The sequence below is a fragment of the Podarcis gaigeae genome, assembly GCF_964106915.1.
Source record: "Podarcis gaigeae genome assembly, chromosome: 4".
NCBI classification, from domain to species: domain Eukaryota; kingdom Metazoa; phylum Chordata; class Lepidosauria; order Squamata; family Lacertidae; genus Podarcis; species Podarcis gaigeae.
The window spans coordinates 37,104,118-37,116,219 of record NC_139677.1 but is presented as its reverse complement, the minus strand read 5'-3'; the positions used below and the strand labels follow the sequence as shown (position 1 = coordinate 37,116,219).

Sequence of the window (12,102 nt, the reverse complement as noted above, 5' to 3'; positions counted from 1 at the left end):
CTTGTTTTTTTAGCTTTGTGGTGTTACCATTTTTTATTTGTAAACTACTAAGTGATTTGTTATTGTGAGATGTATTATTACTAGAGCAGTCAAATACAATTTCCTGTTGCCTAGAATGGACACATGGGAATGTGGCTGCAGACAGGGAGGACTTCCTGTCATACCTGCTCTGGATGGACGTGACCCTAGCTGACCAGGTAAAAGGGCTGGCCATGCAACCATCCCTCAATCTCTTGGTCTCATAGTCTTACTCATGGACTCTCACTCTCCTGGCTCTTAACCAGTGCATGGCTCAAACCTTCACATAGGATGGAGCCCACAAGCAGAAAGTATGAGATAATTCAAACTTCTTTTCACTGTAACTACAAGATAAAGCCTACCTTCAGATTACTGCTGTGAACTGAATGTGAGTAAAACTTTATTCTTACTTTAAAGAAGACTGTGTTGTGTTATTATTTTAATAGGAAAATAAAGGGGAAACTTGCCAGGAACAATCCAGACTGGACAAGCCAAACTCGATTGCTTAATTAAAGGATTCTAATGAATCATCAACTAGCTTCCAATAAGTTGGAAGGGAATGTGCTCTACTGTTTACTTACATGCTGGCATGAGTGAGGAGGGATAATATCAAAACAATATAACCTTTCCTACCTTCCTTAACATTCCCACAGTTATATGAAGTTGTCCATAAATTGATTGATTAAACAGGTGGTAACTGTCTGCAGTGCCCTTCTTTCTACAAAGGGCAATTGAATCAAAGCTACAGATGAACACAAACATTCAGATATTGTCATCTGGTATTCCTGGGTCCTTCAAGATAGTACCTATTCATTTCACATGCTTAAAAAGACGCTTCAGCTAGACTTAAAAAAGCAACCCTAAAAGCCATAAATCATTTTGGGCAGGCCTATTTACCTTCTAAAGTTTTTTTTTTTTTTTTTATCTACCTAGAGGGCTGACAACGAAAGACAATGAAATGCAGTCCAAAGGAAAGCAGAGCAATATGTTTGGCACCGACTTGGCTGCAGGAAGGAGCCACGCCAAGTGCCAATCAACCCTCCTAGGAACTCTGGATTTCTGTAGGATTTACTCCTAGCCTTCCCCCCCCCCCCCCAAGATATCCCACAAGGAAGTGGAGGTTTAAGACCAGAGTTTTCCTTCTCCTAGATGGGCTACCTTCCCAAGCTGATGAGTCCCATCTGCCCCTCACTTCCTTCTACAGCATGTGCAGAAACCACCTTCTTAACCATTGGATCCACAATTGGTCTGGTCAGCCAAGTACTGAAGTCCCTATGAGGGCTTGAGACCCATCAGCTACCTTCACCTGGTTTAGCCAGCCAATTGAAGCCATTCCCGGGGTGTGGCTGCACGCTGACAGCTTCTAGGAGCCCTAGGTGAGAGCTGAGTGCAGGGTGGGGACTAAAGTGTACCACGTATCCCAGAAGGAGAGCGACGTGTCCCCACCAGAAGTACTACCTAACACCCCACACAATCCCATATAACTCTATGATTCTATGAAAGAAAGCCTGCTCTACGCTTTCTGAAAAAGTTTGGAATTTTCCCTCATCCCCTTACCGAAGCTCGCTGTTTTCAAGGAAGGCTTTTGCTGCAGCCTTTTACTGGCTCTGCCTAAGCCTTGCCCCCTTGGCCAGGCTCCTTTCTTCCGGGTGGGTCCTGGCTTTCGCGATGGGGATTGCCTGGCTACACGGTGGGCTCAGCCAAGCAGAGGGCGAGCGCCTGGAGAGGGTCTCTCCTTCGTTTCCAAGGTGTGCCTTTCCCGAATTGCTTGGACCATGACGGCTGCTTTCCACGGAGCTGCGTTCCCTCTCTGCGTGTCTGGAAGCGCAGCGTCTGCGAGCTCTGGTTTTGAGCCTGTGCTTGACTAGCGGGGTCGGAGGCGAAAGCCTGCCGCTTGCTCCCTCCTTTTAGACACCCGTCCTTCGGAAAAGTCAAACTCCTGCGATCTTGCTTGGGGGGATCTTTGTTTTCAAAGGAACTATGGAGTTTGTAAAGCAGGGGCTCGGTTTTCAGTTATGTAAATGACTGAACTTTCCATTAAAAAATAAAATAAATTGGAGGGGAATCAAGACCCTACAAAGGCGTGGCAGGTAGAGCTGTCTTCCTCCTACCTTTGCCATTACCAGCAGAAATTAAGCAAACGAGCTTTCCCCATTACAAAACAATTTTCCTGCACACTGAATAAAACTTCACTTGCATAATTCTAGGCTGTGGAGCTGCTATTAAAGGCACAAGAGTAGGCGGGCAGGGAAGGGGGGGATTGCGTCCATTTGAAGAAGCCGTAAATATTTTTGCTTGCTCTCAACAATAATATTGGTTGGAGGGGTTGTTCTTGCCCTTCCTAGCATGGGCAACGTGATATCCTCTTTAAATCAGGACAATGCCTCTAGCCCCACCCCTATGGTCACAGCTATGCCTCTGTGCTTTCCACACCTTATGGGGACTACAGTGATACCTCTGGTTAAGTACTTAATTCGTTCCGGAGGTCCGTTCTTAACCTGAAACTGTTCTGAACCTGAAGCCCACTTTAGGTAATGGGGCCTCCTGCTGCCGCCACACCACTGCTGTGCGATTTCTGTTCTCATCCTGAAGCAAAGTTCTTAACCCGAGGTAATATTTCTGGGTTAGTGGAGTCTGTAACCTGAAGCGTATGTATCCTGAAGCGTATGTAACCCGAGGTACCACTGTATCTCTGAAAGAGTCTTTTGTACCTCTTGGTACCCTGAGGCCTCCATGCATAGGACAATCTTCCCTCTACAGACATTTCTCCCAACACATGGGGACCTGTTATAGCAGAGATGCATAGTTCTCAAATTGAGGTGGGGGTAAAGTGGGGATGGACGCAGGTGGTGCTGTGGGTTAAAGCCTCAGCGCCTAGGACTTGCTGATCGAAAGGTCGGCGGTTCGAATCCCTGCGGCGGGGTGCGCTCCCGCTGCTTGGTCCCAGCGCCTGCCAACCTAGCAGTTCGAAAGCACCTCCGGGTGCAAGTAGATAAATAGGGACCGCTTACCAGCAGGAAGGTAACGGCGTTTCCGTGTGCGGCTCTGGCTCGCCAGAGCAGCGATGTCACGCTGGCCACGTGACCCGGAAGTGTCTCCAGACAGCGCTGGCCCCTGGCCTCTTAAGTGAGATGGGCGCACAACCCCAGAGTCTGTCAAGACTGGACTGTACGGGCAGGGGTACCTTTACCTTTACCTTTAAAGTGGGGATCCATCCAATACTTAGGCTTACAGTGTTGTCCTTGTTGTTTTTAGATGTTTTAACTTTTTAAAATTTTCATTTCAATCATATTGCTTTACCACTCTGGGCTCCTTTGGAAAGAAGGGCAGAACAGAAATTTAATAAATTATTATAATTAAAATTGCATCATAATAATTTACATCTAAAGCAGTCCTGAAAGTGTCGCCCCATTTTACTCAACTGTCGTAGTCCGTTATAACAATTTCATCATTGGCATATTAAAAATACAGTAGTAACTCAGTTCTCGAACGTAATCTGTTCTGAAAGACCGTTCAGGTTCCAAAAGGTTCAAAAACTGAGGCGTGAAGGGCTGTTTGCACATTCAATTGAGAAAATTGAAAACACACAGCAGAAGCCGTTTGAAAATGGAAGCATTTACTTCCGGGTCTTTGGCATTTGTGTTCCAAAACGTTCGTCAACAGAGACGTTCTAGAACCGAGGTACCACTATACTGTCATATGGTCTGGGTCTTTCCTCTCTCCTGTCGGCTTCATACAAGTAAACCATTGTTTGGTGATTTTTGATTTCAGAATCTATCTAGCTACTCTGTTGGCTTTACTTACATCACTCGATGCCCGTGGGACAAATGCAGCTCTGAACATGAAACCTAATATTGTTCTGATGTTGGCCGATGACCTCGGGATTGGAGATCTAGGCTGCTATGGCAATGACACTATCAAGTAAGGGATTCTCGGGTTACTGTTGTATTGCTGTGAATATGACTCTGGCTAAAAGGTTTCTTGAAGAGCTTTGGGCCATCTTCCAGTTGATTTTACTTCTCAGTGTGTCTTGTCACTACAAAGAAGTGTCACCTATGTGATGCAGGTTGCTTGGACTGTCAAGATAAATTGCCATATATTGCCTCCTCCTTTCGTCTCCTGCTATTTCATTCTATTAATATATCACCTTTCTATCTCAGCACCCCTAATATTGACCGGCTGGCAAAGGAAGGAGTGAAGCTTACTCAGCACATTGCTGCAGCTTCGCTCTGTACCCCAAGCAGAGCAGCTTTTCTGACTGGCAGATACCCCATCAGATCAGGTCGAGTATATTTGGAATGTTTGCTTTGATGTGCAGCTGAGACAATGTGCAAAGTTGAACAAAATAAGCACGCTGAAAGTAGTACAGTTTTGTTCCACATGAAAAACCAGTACTTCATTCCGACTGCATTTTTTTAGCATGATACTCAGGTGCTGATAAATGTATCTAAACCTCATTTACAGCTATCTAAGCTAGTGGCCATAGCCTATTGTGGCTGTGAGTTCTGCAAGTTAACTATCTGTCTTGTCTTGAATCTACTATCCGTCAATGAAGTGTAATTCAATGATGTATTTCCCGAGTTTAAATAATGACAATTACTTAAATTTTTGATTTAATTATCTGTTGAGAATTGTCACTGTACATGGCATTAGGTTGTTTGATACTGGCATCTGTTGAAGTTTCACCAGGCTGATGACGCAAGGAACCATATTTAAATGACTAAGCTTTGTATTTGTTTTTACAGCTTCTATTATACTTTCCCCGTCAATGAAATGGTTTTAGCATTATTATGTTGTGTTCCAGGACAGGAGCTCATTCCTGTGATAGTATTATTTAAAGGAAGGATATGGTATTTTTGTGACACCAGCAACCTTTGGACCCAACCGGATGAATTTGTACAGCTGGGTTATATTGATATAATATATATTGATGTCTTGATAATGTTTGAGTAATGCAGATCCATGTAAACTGAACTTGATAAATGTATTGGTGGTTGGTTTACATGTGGTCTTTATCCTTGGTAATACAGGCATGGCTTCAGGTGGTTCATATCGGGCTCTGCAGTGGAACGCTGCCTCAGGAGGACTCCCTGCCAATGAAACCACTTTTGCCAAGGTCTTGCAGCAGCAGGGTTATGCCACGGGACTTGTAGGTACGTAGAAATCCTATGACCTCCTCCTCATGATCATAGGTGTCTGTAGATCTTCAGGTCTTCATATAAAAAGAAATGCTTATTAAATCTTGGATGTGAAGATAATGAAAAATTACTGGTTCCAACAGATAAGAAAATGTTTGTTGCCTGACCTTTCCTCATCATAAGGTCTGTGGAATGAAGGCAGCTTTGACATTGACTTAATTCCCTGTTCCCATAAGATCCTCTGTTTGTTTGTTAAAGCTAAGGGTCCCCATGCTTACCTGGAATTTGCCCTCTTTAACCTGTCTGTCTGCCTGTCTTTCTCTCTCAGGGTGTGCGTTGAGAATAAACCTGGGATATTTGGTATGACTGGGTCAGAATGTGCTACATTAACATGACCTACTTTTACGTGACTTATACTAACAGTGTTACACAATAACCTGCCTGTACTGTAGCAAGCATTTGAGCGAGGCAAATATGTTACCAAGTGTGTCGGCAAGTATGTCTTTGTTTTCTGACTTGTATACCCACTTGGTTACATTCCTGATTTAAGATGGCAGAAGTAAAGTGAAAAGAAAAATCAGAAATACCAAATGATTGTAAAAAGAGAGAAAATAAATAATACTGTAACTAGATTTCTATTTATAGTTGCATGTCTGCATCAGTACCTAAACACCTGGCTGCAATTGTGTAAACAGTGTGCAGGGACAGTAATGACTGTATCTTAAGGTCATCTTGAGATTCGGGACCGGGTTAGACGTTTAGGACTTTTTCTGTGTGGATTAGGAGTGCTCCTGAAGTGATGCATGCTCATTGCTGCTTTCTGTGGGAGTCTTTCTCCGACTACATGCTGGGCTCGTGCGTGAGAGTTAAGAGTCAAATGATTAGACCATCAACTGGAAAGGAAGCCAAGTGCAACAAATTGTCGATTGATTTCACAGTGGAGGTTAGTAGGTCAAGAGACTCCACTAAATCTGCTGTGTTGCAGTTTCCTTGTAAATCTAAACGTTCACAGTACTTCTAAAGATTCACAGTCATAGCGGTCCTTTTGAGAAATGGTTCATGTATTAAACATGAAGATTAACACTGTCTGGCACAGATGGTCAGGTAATGCCACTTAAAGGATCATTCTGAAATCTCCGCTTAAAGGATCATTATAGGGAGGGAAGTAAGGATTTGAGTGGACAAACATGCCATACTTTTAAAGCACACTGATACCAGATTTACAAGTTATGGAGAAGCTTAGAAACTAGTTTCTTGAGGGTACTGGGAATTGTAGGTATGTTAGGTGAGCACACTTAACCCCTTCCAGTTCCCAGGATTCTTTAGGGGAAGTCATGACATGTTAAAATGCTACAAGAGTGCTTTAGTGCTGCTATAGTCCCATGAAACTGCACGGTTGTACAGTACCATTCATTGCGACTGTGTTTGAAAGGAAGACCTTCCTGGAAGATAACTTTAGTTATGAAACTCTGAAGGGGTGGGCAGCAGAATCCACTCCAAGCAATAGTAACAGACTGTTTTCTGCTTTAATTTCCAGGGAAGTGGCATCAAGGGGTAAACTGTGACTCTGTCCATGATCACTGCCACCATCCTTTGAGTCACGGCTTTGATTACTTTTATGGCATGCCTTTCACTCTTCTCAACAACTGCCAGGACCACAAGCCTCCAGAGTTGGATGCAGCATTGCAGGCTAAGCTGTGGTTTTACACCCAACTTATTGCCCTTGCAATTCTCACAGCTCTTGTAGGAAAGACAACAGGACTGGTCTCTGTTACTTGGAAGGTGGTCACCTTTTTTGCTTTGCTTGGGTTCCTGTTTTTTGCTTCCTGGTATTCCAGCTATGGCTTTGTGAAATACTGGAATTGCATCTTGATGCGCAACCACAACATCACTGAACAACCAATGAAGCTGGAAAGAACGGCTTCTCTTGTCCTAAAGGAAGCAGTTTCATTTATTCAGAGGTAATTGAACACTTTTCCTGAAATATCAAACTGCAAAGATGCTGCAATTTACTAAATGTGTTCTATTCATTTCTTTTAAGCAACAAGCATGGGCCATTCCTCCTCTTTGTTTCTTTTTTGCACGTCCACACGCCCCTGTTTACAACAGAAGCTTTTCTTGGGAAAAGCAGGCATGGGATATATGGAGACAATGTAGAAGAAATGGACTGGTTAGTAGGTGTGTTGGCTTTCTCTAAACATTTTTCTCTTGTTAATGGACACTAGTCATCCCAAGTGGTGGTGAGGCATGGACTATGATTCTGTGGCTGTCTTGAACACTGCCTTATTTATGGGCTGCAAGGGTTGAGTGAATGATTTAAAAATCAGCTACCCTTTCTTGTAGTACAAAGGTGAAATATAGAACATCCTGCCCTCAGTGCTGCAGTTTATTATAGTTTTGGTGGGATAATCACAGACACATCCTGTTAGGATGGAGAGGAGGAGGAGAAAGGTTCCTGCATGGCCACTGTCAATTCTACAACGTACACCTTTATGCAATAATTTGATGTGCATCTAAGGAACAGCTAGCCTCTTTCAAAGTCAGCAGGGAGAGATAGGTTATCCCTGTTTCATGAGCCAAGCTTAACTTGTACCACAGGACTGTTTTGAGGATAAGATAAGACAAATTCCTTGTGTGCTATTGTCTCCATAGTAAATATTTGTTTTTGGTGGTGGGTTAACTGTAGGTCAAATTCTAGATGCTATTGACAAGGAAGGCTTGAGAAACAACACATTGACCTATTTTGCCTCAGACCATGGAGGGCAGCTGGAAGCTCAGGAAGGAACAATACAGCTGGGTGGCTGGAATGGCATATATAAAGGTAAACAGTGCAGCATATAGTTGCTTTGCCTATCTGGAAGTTTGGGTAATTTTGCTTTGGGTTGTTTTCTAGGATAAATTTATCTCTTTTCCTGTGCTATGAAATGAGGAGGCATGTGGTCTTTTATTGACCACACCCTGTAGACATATGTCTCTGGGAACTCTTTTGAGTTGCATATTGCTGATAAATATTATTGGGTAACCCACAGCTGTCCATGGAGGTGCAGGTCACTTCTGTGTCCAGGGCAGCTGTCTACCAGCTACATCTGGTACGCTGTCAGAGGCCCTACCTACTCATGGACTGTGTTGTCAGAGTGGTGCATACTCTAGTTATCTCCCACTTGGACTACTGCACTGAGCTCTGTCTGGGGCTACCTTTGAAGGTGACTCAGTAACTACAACTAATCCAGAATGTGGCAGCTAGACTGGTAACTGGGAGTGGCCGCCGGGACCAAATAACACTGGTGTTAAAGGATTTCCACTGGCTCCCGGTACATTTCTGAGCAAAGTGTTGGTGCTGACATTTAAAGCCCTAAACAGCCTTGGGCCCAGTATACCTGAAGTTCTCCACCCCCATCATTCTGCCCAGACACTGAGGTCCTCCTCTGAGAGTCGTCTGTTGGTTCCCTCACTGCAAGAAACAAAGTTACAGGGAACCAGGCAGAGGGCCTTCTCAGAGGTGGTACCATCTCTATGGAATGCCCTTCCTTCAGATGTCAAGGAGATAAAGAACTACATAACTTTTTACAAGACATCTGCCCTGTATCGGGAAGTTTTTAATGTTTGATATTTTACTATGTTTTATATATGCTGTAAGCCACCCAGAGTGGCTGGGGAAACCCAGACAGATGGGTGGGGCATAAATAAAATAATAATACAAATACAAATATGGAAGGTTGCAATATATTCTAAAACCTATGATCTGCTTTTGTTTGAAATGAAAGTAATCCCACTGATTCTCAGCCCTTTAGTGCATATTGATAGTTTAAAAGAAAATGGAAAGCCCATGTGGTTCCACCACCCACAAGAGACTTGGAATGTTCTTTTGCTTAGGAAAGTAAGTATAATAAACATGTCTGTTTCTGCTATTGTGTTCCCAATGTAGGGGGCAAAGGCATGGGAGGTTGGGAAGGAGGCATTCGTGTGCCAGGCATCTTAAGGTGGCCTGGAATGCTCCCTGCCAACACTGTTGTTGATGAACCAACAAGCCTTATGGATATTTACCCTACGGTGGCACATGTGGCTGGAGGGACTGTACCACAAGACAGGTATAGAGCCTGTATCCTTGCTCGTATTGTGCATGCTCTACTTGAATGCATCTTGAAATAAGCAGAATTCATCACGCAATATATAATGTAGCCTGGGAGCAGTGGACATTGATAGTGTAGGTTCTCTGTTGAAGGATACACTTTTCCTTCTTTCCTTCCTTCCTTCCTTCCTTCCTTCCTTCCTTCCCTCCCTCCCTCCCTCCCTCCCTCCCTCCCTCCCTCCTTCCTTTTGGGGGGTGGGGTGGGTTATCCAGTATTCTTCTGCAAGATTCAGTCATCTGAATTAAGGTATTAAGTAATACCATTTTGTAGGCAACGTACACTTTTCCAGCACTTTTGCTATCTTTTGAAATGAAAGAAAGAGAAAATTCCCAGCCCACCTAGTGCATCAGTGAGATCATCAATGTTGTGTGGAATATGGTTGTGTTAGTGTTGTAAGCACCTACTGCACAGCATCTGTGACGTAACTGATGACCATGGTTCCTCCATTTATGGCCTATATTATTTTTTGAATGTTGGAAATGTTTCCTTAGTTAGGTTTTGTTTATAATTTTGGCTGCTCCCTTTCTGCAGCATTGAAGCTTAAGCATGCTCACATAACACTTAAAAAAGAAGCAAATATCTAAATAACTGCACTACTTCATGACTTCTTTCCTCATAATTAGTTGTTTGAATAGTGTATACACTCATCTTTCTTCTTTGTTATAATATCTTTGGACATAATGCAATTGCGTCCCTCGTGGCCAAATCTGTGTTTAATCAAATGCTGGGGGGTGGGGGGATTAAAAACAGACTTTTCAGGATGTTGTTCAAAATTGAGGTGAATGCATGGGGGGGCTCTGTTTACAAGAAAGCACTGCAAAAACATGGCTTTTTCATTTTAGTCTTCTTGCCTGATGACGTATTCTTTCTTTGTCGCTATAGAATAATTGACGGAAGGAATCTATTGCCTTTGCTACAACAAGAAGTCAAGCATTCAGAGCATGAATTCATGTTTCATTACTGTGGATCATACTTACATGCAGTACGGTGGCATCAGAAAGACAGTGAGTACAACAGATTTCCCTGAGTGTGAAAACAAACCTCCTGTTATTTAAACTAATAAGATGAAGGTGTACTTAAATTTACTACTTTTTTGCGGGGGTGGGGGGAGAACATGCCTGGTAATCATTGCCATAGAGAGCAGTGTTCCTAAGACTTCTGGGCATAAAGTTCATTGCCAATGGAACTTGACAAATCAGGTCAAGTGGCCAGAAGGAAAGTGAGAGGAATAGATTACACCTAATACACTGGGCTATCGGAGAGTTGTTCTTGTGCATTTCCTTCTGCTGGCAAGTAAATTTATTTGAATTTTCAGATTTCAGCCAGATCTCCAGGGAACATCATCACCTTCATGATTATTGTTTCAGGGTATTTTTGTTTGTGCTTTCTATTTCCTCCCAGGTGGTGCATTATGGAAGGCTCATTACATAACGCCGATCTTTCACCCCGAAGGCGCAGGAGCCTGTTATGGAAAAGGGATTTGCCCTTGTTCTGGAGAAGGTGTAACGCATCACGATCCACCTCTGCTGTTTGATCTCTTGAGAGACCCATCAGAGGCCGTGCCTCTTTCACCGGACATGGAGCCCTTGTTCTACACAGTCCTAAAGCACATAGGCAGAGCTGTGGAGGAGCATTGTGGGACCCTCACACCTGTCCCACAGCAGCTCTCTCTTGGAAACATTATGTGGAAACCATGGCTGCAGCCATGCTGTGGGACCTTCCCATTCTGTTGGTGTGACAATGAAGAAAGTGATACCCATTCATATAAAGTCGGCTGACCAAAGAATCCTTTTATGGCAGAGAAATGTCAGTTAAGGTTGCTTTCTCTTGTTTCTCAAGGAGTCCCCAGGCTTGAAGGAGGATGCAGCCACATCATTTCCTGCCTGTCAGGCTCGGGGAATCAGGTCCCTCTTCTGGTGGCAGTAAAGAAGCTGATTAAAAAAAGAGTTCTTACCAATTAGTTTATTCAATAATCACAGCGAGAGACAAAGGAATGTATCTCTCTCTCTCTCTCTCTCTCTCTAGAAATGGCTCCAAATAAAGTCCCGTCCTCCTTTGTCTCTGTTATGCTCTGTTATGCGTCATCCCTGCACCGGTTGGACTGATCTTTCTGTCTCTGAGCTTTCTGTTCAGCTACTCACACTGCCTAGTCCTGGGGGAGGGGGGCTCAGGAATGCTCACACACTGTGTCTTGCCAGCTGTTTCTACTTCCTCTTCCAATATTTCCCAGCTTTTCCCCTCTACATTCTCTGAACTATGACCTTCTGCAAACCACTGTTGTAATTCTATGTTGTCCTCCTGTTCTTGGGAAGGTTGTGTAGAAGGGGAGTGGCCCCCGCCATTCCTCTTCAGGCCAGCCCCTGACACTGCCCTTCACATCCCCACCACTCCGGCGGGAAGGTAAACGGCGTTTCCGTGCGCTGCTCTGGTTCACCAGAAGTGGCTTAGTCATGCTGGTCACATGACTTGGAAACTGTAATCTGGCTCCCTCAGCCTAGGCTGCAATCTTATACATATTTACATGGCAGCACACTCCCTTGAACAGAATGTGACTGGCTTGTGAGCAGACATACTCATGATTATGCTGGAAGTAAGGCTTTTGGAGATCAGTGTCCATTTTTGCAGTACTAATATTGACTGATATTTTGCTTTTGGGGTATTTGATCATGAATTAAATTTAATAAAATACATGTTTCAGTTAATATCACTGATTTTAGGACTGTATAATGAGATTTAGCACTGGTTAGAACCATTTGGTTAGCACTTTGAAAACATGGAGAGAACACATAGTTGCATTTTAGAGGTTTGGAGAAAAA

General features: G+C 43.6%; 2 protein-coding genes across 6 annotated transcripts in view; one reads left to right on the top strand and one right to left on the bottom strand.

Moving 5' to 3' along the window:
• LOC310842506 (glycoprotein Xg-like) overlaps window positions 1-12,102 on the bottom strand; it is a 79,957-nt gene that overhangs the window by 9,355 nt on the left and 58,500 nt on the right. The window lies entirely within an intron of this gene.
• LOC310842423 (arylsulfatase D-like) lies at window positions 97-11,988 on the top strand. Of its 3 annotated transcripts, none has more exons than XM_083734388.1 (10): window positions 97-406; window positions 3,790-3,939; window positions 4,179-4,300; window positions 5,049-5,171; window positions 6,694-7,117; window positions 7,198-7,334; window positions 7,843-7,977; window positions 9,082-9,244; window positions 10,169-10,290; window positions 10,688-11,988. In XM_083734388.1, the coding sequence occupies exons 2-10, from the start codon at window positions 3,860-3,862 to the stop codon at window positions 11,062-11,064; spliced, it is 1,683 nt and encodes a 560-aa protein (XP_083590514.1). In that variant the 5' UTR covers window positions 97-406; window positions 3,790-3,859; the 3' UTR covers window positions 11,065-11,988. The 3 variants fall into 3 exon arrangements, with proteins under 3 accessions (XP_083590514.1, XP_083590513.1, XP_083590515.1); XM_083734387.1 differs by lacking the exon at window positions 97-406 and adding an exon at window positions 1,593-1,766; XM_083734389.1 differs by lacking the exon at window positions 97-406 and adding an exon at window positions 1,776-2,108.

Coding starts and splice junctions, on each gene's coding strand:
- LOC310842423 (XM_083734387.1), top strand. CDS start 1,687: ATGGGGATTGCCTGGCTACACGGTGGGCTCAGCCAAGCAGAGGGCGAG. Junction 1,767..3,789: donor GTCTCTCCTTCGTTTCCAAG/GTGTGCCTTTCC, acceptor TTTTGATTTCAG/AATCTATCTAGCTACTCTGT. Junction 3,940..4,178: donor TATGGCAATGACACTATCAA/GTAAGGGATTCT, acceptor TTTCTATCTCAG/CACCCCTAATATTGACCGGC.